A 21,519-nucleotide genomic window follows, 5' to 3' on the forward strand; every position below is an offset into this window, starting at 1 on the left:
ATTGGTTATCTGGACCGTTATATACCCAGCTACAGGTTAGTCATTGGTTATCTGCACCGTTATTTACCCAGCTACAGGTTAGTCATTGGTTATCTGGACCATTATATACCCAGCTACAGGTTAGTCATTGGTTATCTGGACCGTTATATACCCAGCTACAGGTTAGTCATTGGTTATCTGCACCATTATATACCCAGCTACAGGTTAGTCATTGGTTATCTGGACCATTATATACCCAGCTACAGGTTAGTCATTGGTTATCTGGACCGTTATATACCCAGCTACAGGTTAGTCATTGGTTATCTGGACCGTTATATACCCAGCTACAGGTTAGTCATTGGTTATCTGGACCGTTATATACCCAGCTACAGGTTAGTCATTGGTTATCTGGACCGTTATATACCCAGCTACAGGTTAGTCATTGGTTATCTGGACCGTTATATACCCAGCTACAGGTTAGTCATTGGTTATCTGCACCGTTATATACCCAGCTACAGGTTAGTCATTGGTTATCTGCACCGTTATATACCCAGCTACAGGTTAGTCATTGGTTATCTGCACCGTTATATACCCAGCTACAGGTTAGTCATTGGTTATCTGCACCATTATATACCCAGCTACAGGTTAGTCATTGGTTATCTGCACCATTATTTACCCAGCTACAGGTTAGTCATTGGTTATCTGCACCATTATATACCCAGCTACAGGTTAGTCATCGGTTATCTGCACCATTATATACCCAGCTACAGGTTAGTCATTGGTTATCTGCACCATTATATACCCAGCTACAGGTTAGTCATTGGTTATCTGCACCATTATATACCCAGCTACAGGTTAGTCATTGGTTATCTGCACCGTTATATACCCAGCTACAGGTTAGTCATTGGTTATCTGCACCGTTATATACCCAGCTACAGGTTAGTCATTGGTTATCTGCACCGTTATATACCCAGCTACAGGTTAGTCATTGGTTATCTGCACCATTATATACCCAGCTACAGGTTAGTCATTGGTTATCTGCACCATTATATACCCAGCTACAGGTTAGTCATTGGTTATCTGGACCATTATTTACCCAGCTACAGGTTAGTCATTGGTTATCTGGACCGTTATATACCCAGCTACAGGTTAGTCATTGGTTATCTGCACCATTATATACCCAGCTACAGGTTAGTCATTGGTTATCTGGACCGTTATATACCCAGCTACAGGTTAGTCATTGGTTATCTGCACCATTATTTACCCAGCTACAGGTTAGTCATTGGTTATCTGGACCGTTATTTACCCAGCTACAGGTTAGTCATTGGTTATCTGCACCATTATATACCCAGCTACAGGTTAGTCATTGGTTATCTGCACCATTATTACCCAGCTACAGGTTAGTCATTGGTTATCTGCACCATTATTTACCCAGCTACAGGTTAGTCATTGGTTATCTGCACCATTATATACCCAGCTACAGGTTAGTCATTGGTTATCTGGACCGTTATATACCCAGCTACAGGTTAGTCATTGGTTATCTGGACCGTTATATACCCAGCTACAGGTTAGTCATTGGTTATCTGCACCATTATATACCCAGCTACAGGTTAGTCATTGGTTATCTGCACCGTTATATACCCAGCTACAGGTTAGTCATTGGTTATCTAGACCGTTATATACCCAGCTACAGGTTCGTCATTGGTTACATAGTTTTGTATATTAATCCTGATTTTGAAAAGTAAAAATAAATCTTTATTTACACTGGTTTAAGGCTGCGTTATAATTGGTCTAACGCATGTCTGTAGACCAATAGAATTGGACCACTGTAAAACAGCCTTTTCAGGATCATTATATTTATGTAAACTTGATACCCATTCATAAGGCTGTATCTTAAGCCTGATTTTAGAACATTTAAAGTAAAGCAATACTCTCTTCTTCAAATGAAGAAAGAGTTTGAAAAACAACAAATTAAAGTCTGTGGGAAACAGAAAACAAAAATCACTTCCTTTAAAACCTAAGGTGAGTTCTTTCCCGCTACTCAGTGGAATGCTGTAGACTCTGAAACACACAGCAGCCCCAGCCGCTCCTCAGTAGGAGCTGGGTGTTAGTGGTGGAGATATTAGCAGCGTACCTTGTAATTACAGGCATTCTGGGAAGCTTCAGCTTTTCCTTCTCTTCCTCTACTGGTGAGATTCCCCTGAGGGAACAGGATGTCTGTCTAACTAACTAACCATCTCTCTTTATCCCGTCTCTCAACTTTCCTCCTCTCGCTTTACTTCCCTCCTCTTCTCTCCTTCTCTCCTCTTCTCTCCCTCCTCTTCTCTCCTTCCCTTCCTACTCTACCTCCCTCGTCCCTCCCCTCCACACCTCTCCTTCCCTTACTCCTCCCCTGCACTCTCACATTCCCTCCGTCTTCCCCTCTTGTTCCTCCTCTACCTCCCTCCTTTCTTCCTCTCCCACCCAGGAGGACCAGAAGCGTTGTGTGTCCGAGCCCCAGGTCTGTGTGGACGGCTCTAGGAGATCTTCAGAACCCCTGTCCCCTAGGAAACCCTCCATGTCTGACTCTGGTGACGCCCCCAGGAGGACCTCTGAGCCCCAGGTTTCCCCGTCTGCTAGGATGGCCTCTCAGTCTGAGCCGCAGGTTTCCCCGTCTGCTAGGATGGCCTCTCAGTCTGAGCCCCAGGTTTCCCCTAGCCCTGGGAAGTCCTTTAACTCCCGGGTAGACAGCACTAAGAGACAGCCCACCCTGTCAGAACATTGCCGGCTGTACTTCGGGGCGATGCAGAAGGCAATCGGTGTATTCATAACCAGCCTGGATAGCCAGACCCCGGAGAAGTTCATCTCCCACAGCAAGCTGGTCATCATGGTAGGCCAGCGGCTGGTGGACACGCTGTACCGAGAGGCCCAGAAAGGAGAGTCCCAGAGAAGGGAGCCCGGGTCGGTGTCGGAGTCAAAGTTGGGGCCCAGCCAGAGCCAGGTCTTGCTGTGTAAGTGTAACAACATGTGTGCTCTGTTAAAGCAGCTGGCTGTAGCCACCAAGAAAGCAGCTCTGCATTACCCTGAGAAACAGGCTCTGCAGGAGGCCCAGGACTTTGCCAAGGAGCTGGCTCAGAGAGCACAGCACTTCAGGATTTCTCTGGACCTCTGAGAGAGAGACAGACAGACTTTTATTTTATAGTCTAGAAGACAGATTTTTTTTATCTTAAGGACGCAACACAGACGGCGCTGACGAACAGTGAAAAGCTGCCCTATCACCCTCTGACCACTGAACGTCGCCGTAACGTTGAATCGGCACCGTTCATCAACACGCAGCAGGTGCTCCACAGCTCACAGCCGACGTTCATGTTGGTCTGTATTTTCCTAGACATTGGAGCTCTAAAAGCTAATTTATGCTTGATCTGTGAAGGTGTTCGGAGGCGCAGTATGGACGGTGTGATGCAATCGCGGAGCCCCCGGGAAGCACGCAGAGGCCAAATTGAGCGCCGTACGCCACCATTTTTTATTTTTTTTATAACAATGTGGAGGGCTCTGTATAGCAGCGCATCGACGTGATGGGTTGACGTTAGGTGAGGGTGGTAGGGTCTTGTATAAACACAAAACTCACTTCCTCGACAACAGCTCTGCTCAACAGCTCCGCGAAGCGCAAGGAGTATGAATACCCTGACTCCTGCAGAGACCGTGTCACCCTGAACGATTCACGGGCCGACGCAGACGACGGATTGACCACGCAGCGCCTTTAAAGGGGAGACTGGTCCGCTCTGAAACCATTGTGCCAACTCAAATGTTCCCAGAGGACATGAAGACTTATAAAAAAATTAAAACGAATTGCACATTTTAAGATGGAATTTTATGAAGCCAAATCTAAAATGTATTTACCAAGACATTGTATGTGCCATGTATACCATAGGGATATGTTATTACTTGTATAGTTGACTTCAATATCAATGGCCTGAATAATGTAGTAGAATATTTTACCTGTATTCTGTTTCACTGTTTCTATACGAACCCAGTTAACCTATAGCCTTCTCAAAATACAATTTAGTACATTCCTGATCTTAAAATATGATTGAAATGATTAAATAGTTGGAAAGAATAAAACAAATTCACAGCTTAATGAGATAATAAAAAAAAAAAGTTTTTTCTTTTGAGTTTCACCATTTTACTGTGTTCTGAATGCGAGGTATATTACGGATCAGATGGGCAACTGTGTTACAGTCCTGTTTTGACTATGTTGTATCATAGCTACATGGCAAAACACACATTAACACAGACAATACACACACAGACAATATGCAGACAGGGGGTGTCAAAATACAGCAACAGACAATATTCTGTATAGCATTTGTGACATCGGTTGATGTAAAAAAAAAAGGGCTTTATAAATACGATTGATTGATTGATTGATTGATTGATTGATTGATTGATTGATGCGGACAACACAGTCAATACACAGCAACAGACAATATGCAGACAACAGTTAAAACACAGCAACAGAGAGACAACACATCAGCATTATATCGCCCTCTGGTGGTACTGGGTCCATGAAAACTAAACAGCTTTTGGAGAGAGAGGGAGAGATTGCCTGCCTGCCTGCCTGATTGACATGAATCGTGAGTTGGGGCACAAAACATACTCTACAAAACCTATTTCTCACCATGTTGGCTCTGTGTGCAGTTTTCATGTATCCCATATTTTAAAGGATTTGGCATTTTAAAAAATAAAAATAAAAAACCATTTTGCCTCCCCCCTCTACTTTCATTTTGAATGGCTAGAAACAACAGGTTGTCTGTGATTCATACCCACGGACTCCTCCTCTCGGCGGGGCACGGCGGTACGTGTGCCTGCGTCACGGTGCTTCTTTCTCCGCCACAGACCGACAGACATCCACAGATATGGCTCTGTGAGAAGGCACATGGTGGCGGCTAACCATGAACCAAAAAATACATCACCAAAAACAGTTCATGCATCAGTAGCAACCCGACTTGGTTTATTTAGTTTTTTTTGGGGGGGGGGTGATTCAACCATTGCAACAACTGCACTAGAAATATAATTTGGTTTTGCACTGTTAACGAGGAGAGAAGCTAGCAAGCAACTTGGAACAAACCCCCTCCTCTCTCCTCCAGTTTTAAGGCACTGAGATATTTTACTCGGTTTTTTTAAACAGTTTTTTTGGTTGCAATCGCTCTCTTTATTTTATTTTTTAAATACATTCATCATGGGTGTGCAAGGTTTCCAAGAATACATAGAAAAGCACTGCCCTACTGCCGTGGTACCGGTGGAGCTCCAGAAACTAGCCCGGGGTAGTCTGGTCGGAGGAGGCAGACAGAGACCACCACAGAGCCCGTTACGGTTACTAGTTGACGCGGAGAACTGTCTCCACCGGCTTTACGGAGGTTTCTACACCGACTGGGTAAGCGGCGGACAGTGGAACCACATGCTCGGGTACCTGGCTGCATTAGCCAAGGCCTGTTTTAACGGTAACATTGAACTACTGGTGTGTTTTAATGGCGCCATGGAGAAAGGCCGTCTTCACGAATGGGTCAAACGACAGGTGAACGAGAGACAGACAGCGCAGCAGATTGTCAGCCATATCCAGAATAAAGGCACCCCACCGCCGAAGGTCTGGTTTCTACCCCCGGTGTGCATGGTCCACTGCGTCCGGTTGGCTCTTCTCAGGTTCCACATTGGGGTAAGTTTAGCTAGCCGGCCGCTCGGTGCTTTTCCTTCAGAATATATAGCTGGCTGGCTAGTTTAGCATGCTATATAGTAGTGTTATCTTGTTATCTAGCGAGCTGTCAACAACTAGTACATATGTAGACTTGTCTAGATGTAGTGAATCTTTTTGTAAGTTTGGATAATTGTGATGGATATTACCAGTACTAACAGTTAGCCATGTTGACCAGACAAGCGCATAACGACTAGCAGCCGATCAAAGTGACAACTTGGCGAAGGCCGGGCCTTCCTATACATTTTACTCGACACAACAACAAAACAAAAAAACTATGTTTAACATTACAATCCTGTACATTTAACCAAAGTTCATGTAAGATCAGATAGATATTTTGCACATGACTTGACCTAACTAAAACGTCAGGAATAAAAATGTCACATTGATACAAAGCGCAGTAGACACTCAAGTAGGTATCCAAATCAGTAGAACAACTAGATGCAATATATATATGTGTGTTTTTTGATGCCGTGTATATATTTGTAATTTATTTCTTAGTACAGGAACTCACTACGACACTAAACATATCATTCATTACATGTTGTATTCCAACCAACCCACCAAATATACTATAGTATTGTGCAATGTCTCATCCATAAACCAACGATCACTCCCCCCCTAAAGTCCTAGACAAAACATACCATCTAGACATTATATTGTATGTGTTAGGTGAGACGGTCCATAATAAAGTTTCACTGATATCCTGTTCAGTTTTCTATTGAAGTGGAAGTCCCACCCTTTCAGCGCTTCTATAGGCTGTCTGGAATCAGCCCTAAGTGGCTATTGGCTGTCGCTTAGAGGCTGGCCCTGCGATTGGCTGTCCGTCTCTGGGATGACACCATTCGTTTTGCTGGGAGGGTTCCAGAATCTATTCCCAGCCTACAGTCCTGCTGGTCCAACCCTAGGGCCCTTCCTCTCACCCTACCTTCTTCTCAGCTTCCCTCCCTGCCTCTCAGTTTACCTCCCTCCCTGCCTCTCAGCTTACCTCCCTCCCTGCCTCTCAGCTTACCTCCCTCCCTGCCTCTCAGCTTACCTCCCTCCCTCCCTGCCTCTCAGCTTACCTCCCTCCCTGCCTCTCAGCTTACCTCCCTCCCTCCCTGCCTCTCAGTTTACCTCCCTCCCTCCCCTGCCTCTCAGTTTACCTCCCTCCCTCCCTGCCTCTCAGTTTACCTCCCTCCCTCCCTGCCTCTCAGCTTACCTCCCTCCCTCCCTGCCTCTCAGCTTACCTCCCTCCCTCCCTGCCTCTCAGTTTACCTCCCTCCCTCCCTGCCTCTCAGTTTACCTCCCTCCCATCCCTGCCTCTCAGTTTACCTCCCTCCCTCCCTGCCTCTCAGTTTACATCCCTGCCTCTCAGTTTACCTCCCTGCCTCTCAGTTTACCTCCCTCCCTCCCTGCCTCTCAGCTTACCTCCCTCCCTCCCTGCCTCTCACTTTACCTCCCTCCCTCCCTACCTCTCAGTTTCCCTCCCTGCCTCTCACTTTACCTCCCTCCCTCCCTACCTACCTCTCACTTTACCTCCCTCCCTCCCTGCCTCTGTTTACCTCCCTCCCTCCCTGCCTGCCTCTCAGTTTACCTCCCTCCCTCCCTGCCTCTGTTTACCTCCCTCCCTCCCCTGCCTCTCAGTTTACCTCCCTCCCCTCCCTGCCTCTCAGTTTACCTCCCTCCCTCCCTGCCTCTCAGCTTACCTCCCTCCCTCCCTGTCTCTCAGCTTACCTCCCTGCCTCTCAGTTTACCTCCCTCCCTCCCTGCCTCTCAGTTTACCTCCCTCCCTCCCTGCCTCTCAGTTTACCTCCCTCCCTCCCTGCCTCTCAGTTTACCTCCCTCCCACCCTGCCTCTCAGCTTACCTCCCTCCCTCCCTGCCTCTCAGCTTACCTCCCTCCCTCCCTGCCTCTCAGCTTACCTCCCTCCCTCCCTGCCTCTCAGCTTACCTCCCTCCCTCCCTGTCTCTCAGCTTACCTCCCTGCCTCTCAGTTTGTCTCCCTCCCTCCCTGCCTCTCAGTTTGTCTCCCTCCCTCCCTGCCTCTCAGTTTACCTCCCTGCCTCTCTGTTTACCTCCCTGCCTCTCACTTTACCTCCCTGCCTCTCACTTTGCCTCCCTGCCTCTCACTCTCCCTCCCTCCCTCCCTCCCTCCCTCCCTCCCTCCCTCCCTCTCAGTTTACCTCCCTCCCTCCCTGCATCTCAGCTTACCTGCCTCTCTCTCTCCCTCCCACTCTCTCTCTCTCCCTGCCTCCCTTCCTGCCTCTCCCTCAATGCCTCTTTCCCCTCTCCCTCCCTGCCTCTCAGTTTACCTCCCTCCCTGCCTCTCAGTTTACCTCCCACTCTCTCTCTCCCTCCCACTCTGTCTCTCTCCCTCCTTCCCTCTCTGTCTCTCTCTCTCTCTCCCAGCCTCCCTTCCTGCCTCTCCCTCAATGCCTCTTTCCCCTCTCCCTCCGTGCCTCCCTCTCACCCTCCCACCCTGCCCGTCGCCCTCCCTCCCTGCCTGTCTCACCCTCCCTCCCTGCCTGTCTTACCCTCCCTCCGTGCTGCCTCTCTCTGAAATGTACATATTAGACAAAGTAAACAGTATTATGAAGGCCTTGCTGGAGCAAAGAGCCAGACTACAGTATTATGAAGGCCTTGCTGGACCAAAGAGCCAGACTACAGTATTATGAAGGCCTTGCTGGAGCAAAGAGCCAGACTACAGTATTATGAAGGCCTTGCTGGAGCAAAGAGCCAGACTACAGTATTATGAAGGCCTTGCTGGAGCAAAGAGCCAGACTACAGTATTATGAAGGTCTTGCTGGAGCAAAGAGCCAGACTACAGTATTATGAAGGCCTTGCTGGAGCAAAGAGCCAGACTACAGTATTATGAAGGCCTTGCTGGAGCAAAGAGCCAGACTACAGTATTATGAAGGTCTTGCTGGAGCAAAGAGCCAGACTTGGCAGAGGCTCAATCTTGCTAGTCGTCTTGACCACTTTCTTATGTCATTTTCTCTGACACCAAAAGTTAAGAGTGTTGATAGGGGGAGAGAATGCAGTCGGATCATCAAATACTTGGTAAACACTTGAATCTTACAGAATTTCCACGTGGGCGAGTATATTGGGACATTTTATCAAAGCCTATTGGATGATAACTTGTTTTTAACCAGGACAGAAGAATTTATAACGGAATTTTTCCTACATAACATAGATACAGTAGATCCCCTTATTGTATGGGACACTTTTAAATGTGCCTTTACAGGCCATGCAATTCAGTACTCATCTTTAAAACAAAAGCAATTTAAGTCAAGAGTCCATATTAACAAAGGAAATACAAGGACTAACCGTACAGATAGATAACAATAAAAACTGTAACTCAAAGGCACAGAATAAGTTAGAGGAAAAACAAAAAGAAATGGAGGAACTTATTCAAGAAAGATCAAGTGTAATATATTATTAAAATAAAGCAAACTGGATAGAATATGGAGAAAAATGCACCAAATTATTTTTTTTATCTTAAAAAAAAATCATAATTTTACAGGAACTTGTTACAAATGACGGCATCATCCATGATTCACTAAACGATATTTGAAAGAGGAAGCAAAGTACGTTAATTATGTTTTAATTTCAGTCTCCTTTTATTTCCACTAACTGAAGTTAATTGTCAGGATTGTATTATATTAACAGCTGTACAGAAAGACTCATGTGAAGGCCTAATTACAGAGGAGGAACTTCTAGATGCAATTAACGCCTTCAAGTCCATGGCATATCAGTTGAGCTATATCAAATATTTTCTATTGTACTCAAAGGTCCGTTTATTAACATGTTTTAACCACTCCTAAAAAAAAAAAATGGAAGACTTATCAGATACTCAGCAATAAGGTCTGATTTCACTATTACTGAAACAGGACCCAGGTGGTAAATATAAAGATCCAGTCCACCTAAAAAACTGGAGACGCCTTACGCATCAGTGTTGTGATGCAAAAATCCTATCAGAATGTATAGCGCATAGAATTAAAAAGGTATTGTAGTATGTTATTCATTCTAATCAGACAGGTTTTTTACATGGACGATACATTGGAGATAATATAAATCAAATTTCAAATCAAATGTATTTATATAGCCCTACTTACATCAGCTGATATCGCAAGCAATGCAGGTGTAGAAGCACGGTGGCTAGGAAAAACTCCCTAGAAAGGCCAAAAACCTAGGAAGAAACCTAGAGAGGAACCAGGCTCATGGATGATACATTGGAGATAATATAAGACAAGTACTGGAAATAATAGAACATCATGAAATATCTGGGAAAACAGGCCTGGTATTCATAGATGACTTTGAAAAGGCCTTTTGATAAAGCATGACTGGAGTTTATATATAAATGCCTGGACTATTTTAATTTTGGAGAATCTCTTATACAATGAATTAAAGTTATGTATAGTAACCCTAAGTGTAAAATAGTAAATAATGGCTTCATCTCAGAAGGTATTGTATTTTCAAGAGGAGTAAAACAAGGCTGTTCTTTATCGGCATATTTATTTATTATGGCCATTGAAATGTTAGCTATTAAAATCAGATTCAACAATATCAAAGGGGTTAAAAATCCAGGGCTTATAAACAAAAGTGTCATTGTACGCTGATGATTCATGTTTTCTTTCATAACCACAATATTATGTATTGGATCTAAAAAAAAAAAAAAATACAGCTTTTACATTACTGTGTAGTCTACCAATAAAATGGTCTGACGGTGAAGTGGCCATATTCGGTATTCATATCCCGAAAGAAAGAAATGATCTCACTACAATACATTTTTATAGAAAGTTAGCCAAATTAGATAAGATTTTGCGACCGTAGAAAGGTCAACACCTGTCTCTCTGTGAAAAAATCACCCTAATTCATTCTTTAGTCATATCCCAAGTCACCTATTTACTTATGACCCTGCCTACAACGAACTACTTGTTTTATTATTTATTATACGAGCTAACAATATTCCCCTTTGTTTGGGAACGGCAAGTCAGACAAAATTAAACAGGCATATTTATATAATGAATATAAATTTGGAGGGCAGAAATTATTAAATATTAAAGCATTAGACCCTCACTAAAGGCTTCAGTCATACAAAAATTGTATCCAAACTGGTTCTCCTTCAAAGCTGTCATCAAGGCAAAGCGTGTCTACTTTGAAGAATCTCAAATATAAAATATATTAATTTGTTTAACACTTTATTGGTTACTGCATGATTCCATATGTGTTATTTCATAGTTTTGGTTTCTTCACTATTATTCTACAATGTATAAAATAGTAAAAATAAATAAAAACCCTTGAATGAGTAGGTGTGTCCAAACTTTTGACTGGTACTGGTACTGTATGTATGTATGTATTACTGTTCAAAAGTTTGGGGTCACTTAGAAATGTCTTTGTTTTCCATGAAAACACATGAAATGAGTTGCAAAATGATTAGGAAATATAGTCAAGATGTTGACAAGGTTATAAATAATGATTTTTAATTGAAATAATTGTGTCCTTTTAAACTTTGCTCTCATCAAGGTTCAATAGTTCTTGCATAGTTTGGAGCTGTGCTTTGGGTCATTGTCCTGCTGTAGGAGGAAATTGTCTCCAATGAAGCGCCGTCCACAGGGTATGGCATGGCGTTGCAAAATGGAGTGATAACCTTCCTTCTTCAAGATCCCTTTTACCTTCAAGATCCCTTTCACCCTGTATAAATCTCCCAGTTTACCACCACCAAAGCAGCCCCAGACCATCACATTGGCTCCACCATGATGACAGACGGCGTCAAGCACTCCTCCAGCATCTTTTCATTTCTTCTGCGTCTCACGAATGTTCTTCTTTGTGAACCGAACATCTCAAACTTAGATTTGTCTGTCCATAACACTTTTTGCCAATTTTCCTCTGTCCAGTGTCTGTGTTCTTTTGCCCATCTTAATCTTTTATTTTTATTGGCCAGTCTGGGATATGGCTTTTTCTTTGCAACTCTCCCTTGAAGGCCAGCATCCCGGAGTCGCCTCTTCACTGTTGACGTTGAGATTGGTGTTTTGCAAGTACTATTTAATGAAGCTGCCAGTTGAGGACTTGTGAGGCGTCTGTTTCTCAAACTAGACACTCAAATGTACTTGTCCTCTTGCTCAGTTCTGCACCGCGGCCTCCCACTCCTCTTTCTATTCTGGTTAGAGCAAGTTTGTGCTGTTCTGTGAAGGGAGTAGTACACAGCGTTGTACGAAATCTTCAGTTTCTTGGCAATTTCTCGCATGGATAGCCTTCATTTCTCAGAACAAGAATAGACTGACGAGTTTCAGAAGAAAGTGCTTTGTTTCTGGCCATTTTGAGCCTGCAATCAAACACACAAATGCTGATGCTCCAGATACTCAACTAGTCTAAAGAAGGCCAGTTTTATTGCTTATTTAAATCAGAGCAACAGTTTTCAGCTGTGCTAACATAATTGCAAAAGGGTTTTCTAATGATCAATTAACCTTTTAAAATGATAAACTTTGATTAGCTAACACAACGTGCCATTGGAACACAGGAGTGATGGATGCTGATAATGGGCCTCTGTATGCCTATGTAGATATTCCATAAAAAATCTGCCATTTCCTTCCACGATAGTCATTTACAACATTAACAATGTCTACACTGTATTTCTGATCAATTTGTTATTTTAATGGACCAAGTATTTGATTTTCTTTCAAAAACAAGGACATTTCTAAGTGACCCTAAACTTTTGAACGGTAGTGTGTACACACACACACACACACACACACACACACACACACACACACACACACACACAAAAGTATGGACACCCCTTCAAATTAGTGGATTTGGCAAATTCAGCCACACCCGTTGCTAACAGGTGTCTAAAATCGAGCACACCGCCATGCAATCTCCATAGACAAACATTGGAAGTAGAATGGCCCGTACTGAAGAGCTCAGTGATTGTCAATGTGGCACCTTCATAGGATGCCACCTTTCCAACAAGTCAGTTCTTCAAGTTTCTGCCCTACTAGAGCTTCCCCCGGTCAACTGTAAGTGCTGATACTGTGAAGTGGAAACTTCCAGGAGCAACAACGGTTCAGCCGTGAAGTGGTAGGCCACACAAGCTCACAGAACGGGACCGCGGAGTGTGTACAAATCGCCTGTCCACGGTTGCAACATTCACTACCGAGTTCCAAACTGCCTCTGGAAGCAACGTCAGCACAATAACTGTTCGTCGGGAGAGCTTCATGAAATGGGTTTCCGTGTGCCGAGCAGCCGCACACAAGCCTAAGATCACCATGCGCAATGCTAAGCGTCGGTTGGGAGTGGTGTAAAGCTCGCCGCCGGTGGGACTCTTGGAACAGTGGAAAAGCGTTCTCCGGAGTGATGAATCACGCTTCACCATCTGGCAGTCCCGATGGGTAAATCTGGGTTCGACGGATGCCAATGCATAGTGCCAACTGTTAAGTTTGGTGGAGGAGAAACAACAGTCTGCCCTACATTCTACAGTGATTTCGATGAGCCTCACCAGACCCCCAAATCTATTTTTATGAATGCAGGGACATGTCTCTGCATCGTGGCCAGTGTAACTGTTGATGTTGGCAAATGGTATTCCAGGATCCACACTGTAATAGGACCATTGCTTATGGATATAATTCACTACACTGACAACTATTATAATCCATTGCTGAAAGCACTGTAGCCTACATCTCTAGGCTGCCGGCAATCATCGTGCCTGAATGTTCCTCGCTCTATCCAGACTACTGATGGTACTATGTCAGTATATGGTCCTCTGTAGCTCAGTTGTTAAAACAATAGCGCATGTAACTCCATGATGCGCGTTGTAAAATTAACGCACGACTGTAATCGGACCATGGATATTAGCCTATTGCAAGTCGCTTTGGATAAAGCCATCTGCTATATGCCATATGTTATTATATATTAGTATTGTGTTTTAGACTGTCTTTTAACTGAGCTTCCTGCGAGTGTTTGTCTCCACGTTGTCCAGAGCATCAAGGATCATCACTTGGAGGTGATAGCTCTGTGCATTGTTAGTAGTGTGTGGTGTTAGTAACAGTATAATGTGTGTGTGTGTGTGTGTGTGTGTGTGTGTGTGTGTGTGTGTGTGTGTGTTTCCAGGTTGTCCAGAGTATCGAGGATCATCACTTGGAGGTGATAGCTCTGTGCAGGGAGAACGGGTTCCACGGCCTGGTGGCGTACGACTCGGACTACGCTCTGTGTAACATCCCCTACTACTTCTCTGCCCACGCCCTGAAGCTGAGTCGCAACGGGAAGAGCCTGACCACCTCCCAGTACCTGATGCATGAAGTGGCCAAACAACTGGACCTCAACCCCAACCGCTTCGTTATCTTCGCTTCACTTTTAGGTGGGTTGGTAACAGAGCTAGCGTTTAGCGAGGTCGCTAAGTAACATCACTTTTAGGTGGGTTGGTAACAGAGCTAGCGTTTAGCGAGGTCGCTAAGTAACATCACTTTTAGGTGGGTTGGTAACAGAGCTAGCGTTTAGGGAGGTCGCTAAGTAACATCACTTTTAAGTGGGTTGGTAACAGAGCTAGCGTTTAGCGAGGTCGATAAGTAACATCACTTTTAGGTGGGTTGGTAACAGAGCTAGCGTTTAGCGAGGTCGCTAAGTAACATCACTTTTAGGTGAGTTGGTAACAGCTAGCGTTTAGGGAGGTCGCTAAGTAACATCACTTTTAGGTGGGTTGGTAACAGAGCTAGCGTTTAGCGAGGTCGCTAAGTAACATCACTTTTAGGTGGGTTGGTAACAGAGCTAGCGTTTAGCGAGGTCGCTAAGTAACATCACTTTTAGGTGGGTTGGTAACAGAGCTAGCGTTTAGGGAGGTCGCTAAGTAACATCACTTTTAGGTAGGTTGGTAACAGAGCTAGCGTTTAGCGAGGTCGCTAAGTAACATCACTTTTAGGTAGGTTGGTAACATCACTTCTAAGAAGGAAGGTAACTTATGGGTCGGTTTGCCAGACTCAGATCAAGCCTATTGATCGCTAACATAGAGATTTATCTGTCACTGCTAAGTCAGTGCTAATTCTGTTAGCCTCATGATGTCATGTAACTGTCCTGCTTCAGGTAACCACATACTGCCTGATGAAGACTTGGCTGCCTTTCACTGGAGTCTCCTGGGTCCAGAGCATCCGCTAGCATCGCTCAAGGTAAACTAGCTTCACGGTCAATGTAGTGCCAGGGAATCTGTTACATGCTGACCAAACCGCAGGTTGAAATATCAAAAACAAAAACTCTGAACCAATTATATTAATTAGGGGACAGGTCGAAAAGCATTAAACATTTTATAGCAATTTAGCTAGTTAGCTTGCTGTTACTAGTTAATTTATCCTGGGATATAAACATTGGGTTGTTATTTTACCTGAAATGCATGGTAGCATGTTAGTCCCGGTAGCAGCTGGGGTCAAATGATGTCTGTTGGACGTTTTCTGTTCAAACTGTTGTTGACTAGTTAACATGTGAAAAAAAACATTTATTCTCAAATGAATAAAGCATAAAAACATATACAGTAGTTGCAGGAAAGTATGTCTAAACAACTCAATGTTATCCAATTTAATGAAGCATTTCCTGTGGTGTGACATCGCCATCGGGCAGCAGGTAGCCTAGTGTTTAGAACATTTTAAATGTTTTAATTTTATTAATGTTAATATAAAAGGTTTAATGATTTCCCAAATAGACAACAACATGATTTTACCTCTGTTTAGTTACTTCTGTCTTTAAATGAGTAATTCTGGCATTTCAAATGAAAAAAAAAAAAACACAATTTCCTTTTTAAAAAATTTTTTTATAAGGATGTGTCTCAGTATTACATTTTGGGTATGACTCATTTCACTAAACGAGATAACCGCTTTTAAAAAAAAATCTTACTTAACAATTGTTTTTTATATTTTGTCCCAAGAATATATATTTTTTTCTCTTTCATTTATTAGCGTCACCCCATAGGACGTTATGTCACACAGATGGACTCAACAGGCAGTCAAATTTGACTGTTAACTTCTGAAAGCGTCATTCATTCAGAAGTTTTCTGACCACTGTAAAAAATACTTTTAAACATCAGTAATCGGTCCTCATTAAAGCATTTTGAAGTGTACTTATTCCAATAACAGGGACTCTGTGCCTGCTGCCTTTCTTAGATATGGTAACCGTTTCTCAGGCTCGCTCTGGAATCGAACCGTGATTCTCCTTTACCCGGCGGCAGGGTAGCCTAGTAGTTCGTGTTGGGCCAGTAACCGAAAGGTTGCTAGATCGAATCCCCGATCTGACAAGGTAAAAATCTGTCGTTCTGCCCCTGAACAAGGCAGTTAACCCACTGTTCCTAGACCGTTATTATAAATAAGAATTTGTTCTTAACTGACTTGCCCTAGTTAAATAAAGGTTAAATTTAAAAAACACAGTGGTCACCATGGTAGGCACAGAAACGACCATTGGAAGTTGATAGGGCAGACATTCAAATGAGAGACGCCAGTTGCCACGAGGGTGTAAAAAGTAAAACAGTCACCCGAAAGTACCTTGTATGGGTTTTGAGTCAGAAAAATGCACGTGTCCCTGAAGGTCAGCACTTGTTAGCTCTTAGAATTGCCACAGTTATCCAAGTAACCTTTGGTCGATCAAAGAAACCATAACTGATTTAATGAGCGATTCACAGTTTCATTGTACCGCGCGTGTGTACTAAGATTTGCATGGCCTAATCTTTGGGACAAGAATATGCTACTGGCAGCATCAGCCAGGTAGCCCCCCCCCCCCCGCAACATTGAGGTTTACCTGGGCGCACATCATTGAAAAGTGAAAGACTAAAGCTACATACATGGGATGCTTTAGTGAATTTCAGAATGTCTGGAATAGGAAAGGCAGAAAATATAACAACTCAGAGGCACAGTCCTCCAGTGATGGAGGAGACCCAAGCGTGTTCACTGTGTTCACCCAGTGGGAAGACCCGACCTACCCACAGCCAAAGCTGCTCGAGAGGTGTTCTTTTGGAAGGTTTGAGAACAGAGCCAATGGGGTTTGAGAACAGAGCCAATGGGGTTTGAGAACAGAGCCAATGGGGTTTGAGAACAGAGCCAATGGGGTTTGAGAACAGAGCCAATGGGGTTTGAGAACAGAGCCAATGGGGTTTGAGAACAGAGCCAATGGGGTTTGAGAACAGAGCCAGTAGGGTTTGAGAACACAGCCAGTAGGGTTTGAGAACACAGCCAATAGGGTTTGAGAAACGCAACGTGTCTCTGATGTCACGGCGCGTAATGGAATGGCATCACTGCCCTGGCGTGCCAACGCCCTGCGCCGGGGAACGCTGTCCGAGGTCCACTGAAACGGACGGGTCGACTGAGTCTTGCTCGGAGTGAGGCCAGGGGGGGGAGACAGACAGTCTCCAAAAAGAGGCACTGCTCATTTCTGCCCTCCCAGGGTGGGTCACGTACCAATTGGTTGGTCAGGAGGAATGAAACTGGTAGGACAGAGAGAGGGATCTAGGGGGATGGATGGTCCAATGGCAGGGAGCGTGAACCAGTCCCCAATACCATCACTAGAACCACATAATAAAAATAAATTGACCCTCCACAGAGGACAGAGGAAAAACCCAGAGGTAGCCGGAGGAATGGTCACCAGTTGAAACCAGGTGTGGATGAATGAATACCAAAATGTTTCAGGAAGCTAGACGTATGTGTCACTACTTCACAAGAGAGGCACTGAAAAAGTGTTTATTCATAACAACAACAAAAAAAATGTGTTATAAAAATGCCTTCTGGAACACGTGAACTTTTAATGTCTTAATAACAAACTTGTATTCCATCTGTAAACACGAATAGGATTGTTAAATTACTAGCCTAGTTGGTTTAGCCACGGAAAAAGACAGGAACCAACCCATTAGCCATGATTGGCTTAGATAATGAGTGGGCTGGACATGCCGGGAGATGAGTTTGGATTGGTCTGCCATGTAAGGACGCTTCTGTCTATAATGTGGGCTGCTCAGTACGTGTTGATAATCCTTTCTAGCACAGCTTTTTAGAAATGTATAACGTTAGCCATCTAGAACTACAAAAGTGTTTGCTAGTTTTCTCAACTTTGATGCACTGAATTTAGCGGGGGCGTTATCGACAGATCAGTTGGAGAAAGTGAAGGGCTACTTGGTGTACACGCTACAGTCAGTGTGAACCGGAGTGACTTGACACAACACTGGCCAAACAAGATTTTATTTTTTTATTTAACCTTTTATTTAACTAGGCACGTCAGTTAACAACAAATTCTTATTTACAATGACGGCCTACCAAAAGGCCTCTTGCTGGGATTAAAAATAAATAAATAAATAAATATAGGACAAAACACAAATCACGACAAAACACACAACGCTACATAGAGACCTAAGACGACAACACAACATGGTAGCAGCACAACATGGTAGCAGCACAACATGGTAGCAGCACAACATGGCAGCAGCACAACATGGTAGCAGCACAACATGGACAGCACAGCATGGCAGCAACACAACATGGTAGCAACACATGACAACACAGCATGGTAGCAACACAACATAACAACACAGCATGGTAGCAACACAACACTACAACACAGCATGGTAGCAACACAACACGACAACACAGCATGGTAGAAACACAACACGACAACACAGCATGGTAGCAACACAACACGACAACACAGCATGGTAGCAACACAACACGACAACACAGCATGGTAGCAACACAACACGACAACACAGCACGGTAGCAACACAACACGACAACACAGCACGGTAGCAACACAACACGACAACACAGCACGGTAGCAACACAACACGACAACACAGCACGGTAGCAACACAACACGACAACACAGCACGGTAGCAACACAACATGACAACACAGCACGGTAGCAACACAACATGACAACACAGCACGGTAGCAACACAACATGACAACACAGCACGGTAGCAACACAACACGACAACACAACATGGTAGCAACACAACATGGTAGCAACACAGCATGGTAGCAACACAGCATGGTAGCAACACAACATAACAGCAACATGGTAGAAAACACAACATGGTAGCAACACAACATAACAGTAACATGGTGACAACACAGCATGGTAGCAACACAACATAACAACAACATGGTAGAAACACAACATAACACAGCATGGTAGCAACACAACACGACAACACAGCATGGTAGCAACACAACACGACAACACAGCATGGTAGCAACACAACATGACAACACAGCATGGTAGCAACACAACACTCACGTCACCCCGCTCCTCCGCTCTCTCCACTGGCTTCCAGTTGAAGCTCGCATCCGCTACAAGACCATGGTGATTGCCTACGGAGCTGTGAAGGGAACGGCACCTCCATACCTTCAGGCTCTGATCAGGCCCTACACCCAAACAAGGGCACTGCGTTCATCCACCACTGGCCTGCTCGCCTCCCTACCTCTGAGGAAGCACAGTTCCCGCTCAGCCCAGTCAAAACTGTTCGCTGCCCTGGCACCCCAATGGTGGAACAAGCTCCCTCACGACGCCAGGACAGCGGAGTCAGTCACCACCTTCCGGAGACACCTGAAACCCCACCTCTTTAAGGAATACCTGGGATAGGATAAAGTAATCCTTCTAACCCCCCCCCTTAAAATATTTAGATGCACTATTGTAAAGTGGTTGTTCCACTGGATATCATAAGGTGAATGCACCATTTTGTAAGTCGCTCTGGATAAGAGCGTCTGCTAAATGACTTAAATGTAAATGTAAACAACACGACAACACAGCATGGTAGCAACACAACATGACAACACAGCATGGTAGCAACACATGGTAGAAACACAACATGGTAGCAACAACAACACAGCATGGTAGCAACACAACATGGTAGAAACACAACACGACAACACAGCATGGTAGCAACACAGCATGGTAGCAACACAGCATGGTAGAAACACAACATGACACCACAGCATGGTAGCAACACAGCATGGTAGCAACACAACATGACACCACAGCATGGTAGCAACACAGCATGGTAGCACCACAGCATGCTAGCAACACAGCATGGTAGAAACACAACACGACAACACAGCATGGTAGCAACACAGCATGGTAACAACACAGCATGGTAGCAACACAACAACACAGCATGGTAGAAACACAGCATGGTAGCAATACAACATGACAACACGGCATGGTAGCAACACGGCATGGTAGCAACACGGCATGGTAGCAACACGGCATGGTAGCAACACAGCATGGTAGCAACACAACACAGCATGGTAGAAACACAGCATGGTAACAACACATGACAACACAGCATGGTAGAAACACAGCATGGTAGCAACACAACAACACAGCATGGTACCAACACAGCATGGTAGAAACACAACAACACAGCATGGTAGAAACACAACAACACAGCATGGTAGAAACACAGCATGGTAGCAACACAACAACACAGCATGGTAGCAACACAGCATGGTAGCAACACAACATGACAACACAGCATGGTAGCAACACAACATGACAGCAACACAACATGACAACACAGCATGGTAACAACACAGCATGGTAACAACACAGCATGGTAACAACACAACATGGTAACAACACAGCATGGTAACAACACAACATGGTAACGGCACAGCATGGCAGGACTCATCAAGTTAGCCAGGTGTGTCTGGGGGGTGATTACAGGACTCATCAAGTTAGCCAGGTGTGTCTGGGGGGTGATTACAGGACTCATCAAGTTAGCCAGGTGTGGCTGGGGGGTGATTATTAACTTTCAAAGCTGAATCACTTTCCTATCGTTCCTCAACAGCAGTGCATGATAAACTATTTTCTAGCTCAGTCTCTACTTTTATCCATTGTAAAAAAATAAAAAAAAATAACACAATTTCAAATTTCACCAGAACATCTTATTGCGAATAGTAAGCGTTCCATTTCACCAAAACGTGTTTTCATTGCTTTTTAATTATCAAATGATTTTCATGTAAAAATTCTAAAGGTCTCACACCAAAAGGCTAATAAACTGACCCATTTTATGGGATAAATAGATAAATATTTCTGATGAAGCTTATTCTATTCAGACCGTGTGATCCGACTACGTCTTCTGTACTTCCTCATTCCAAGAGATAGACGCGGTCATCAAGGCTGTCTTTAACCTCTGACCTCTAGGTGCGCGCCCACCAGCTAGTGCTCCCTCCGTGTGACGTGGTCATCAAGGCTGTCTTTAACCTCTGACCTCTAGGTGCGCGCCCACCAGCTAGTGCTCCCTCCGTGTGACGTGGTCATCAAGGCTGTGGCTGACTACGTTCGAAACATGACAGACTTCAGCGACCTGGAGGCCATCGCAAACGACATCTTCAGACACTCACAGGTACTCACAGACATCTTTACAGGTACTCACAGACATCTTTACAGGTACTCACAGACATCTTTACAGGTACTCACAGACATCTTTACAGGTACTCACAGACATCTTTACAGGTACTCACAGACATCTTTACAGGTACTCACAGACATCTTTACAGGTACTCACAGACATCTTCAGAAACTTACAGGTACTTTACAGGTACTCACAGACATCTTTACAGGTACTCACAGACATCTTTACAGGTACTCACAGACATCTTCACACGCTCACAGGTACTCACAGACATCTTCACAGGTACTCAGACATCTTAAGACGCTCACAGGTACTCAGACATCTTCACAGGTACTCAGACATCTTCAGACGCTCACAGGTACTCACAGACATCTTCACAGGTACTCACAGACATCTTCACAGGTACTCACAGACATCTTCACAGGTACTCACAGACATCTTCACAGGTACTCACAGACATC

General features: G+C 44.3%; 2 protein-coding genes across 3 annotated transcripts in view; both read left to right on the plus strand.

Annotated features, from left to right (window-relative positions):
• Nucleotides 1-4,717, plus strand: part of cass4 (Cas scaffold protein family member 4) — a 37,811-nt gene extending 33,094 nt beyond the window's left edge. For both annotated transcript variants that reach the window (XM_014168443.2, XM_014168444.2), the window contains one exon: nucleotides 2,447-4,717. In XM_014168443.2, coding sequence (XP_014023918.2) covers nucleotides 2,447-3,130 — 684 coding nt within the window. In that variant the 3' untranslated portion in view covers nucleotides 3,131-4,717. The remainder of the gene's footprint in view (nucleotides 1-2,446) is intronic.
• Nucleotides 4,718-4,849: 132 nt separating this feature from the next.
• The window catches only part of LOC106583833 (constitutive coactivator of PPAR-gamma-like protein 1 homolog), a 70,641-nt gene continuing 53,971 nt past the window's right edge, over nucleotides 4,850-21,519 (plus strand). Inside the window, 4 exon segments of the mRNA XM_045705791.1 lie at nucleotides 4,850-5,671; nucleotides 13,798-14,044; nucleotides 14,764-14,846; nucleotides 20,921-21,049. Of these exon segments, the coding sequence (XP_045561747.1) occupies nucleotides 5,198-5,671; nucleotides 13,798-14,044; nucleotides 14,764-14,846; nucleotides 20,921-21,049 (933 nt within the window). The 5' untranslated portion in view covers nucleotides 4,850-5,197.

This window comes from Salmo salar, chromosome ssa22 (genome assembly GCF_905237065.1).
Source record: "Salmo salar chromosome ssa22, Ssal_v3.1, whole genome shotgun sequence".
NCBI lineage: Eukaryota > Metazoa > Chordata > Actinopteri > Salmoniformes > Salmonidae > Salmo > Salmo salar.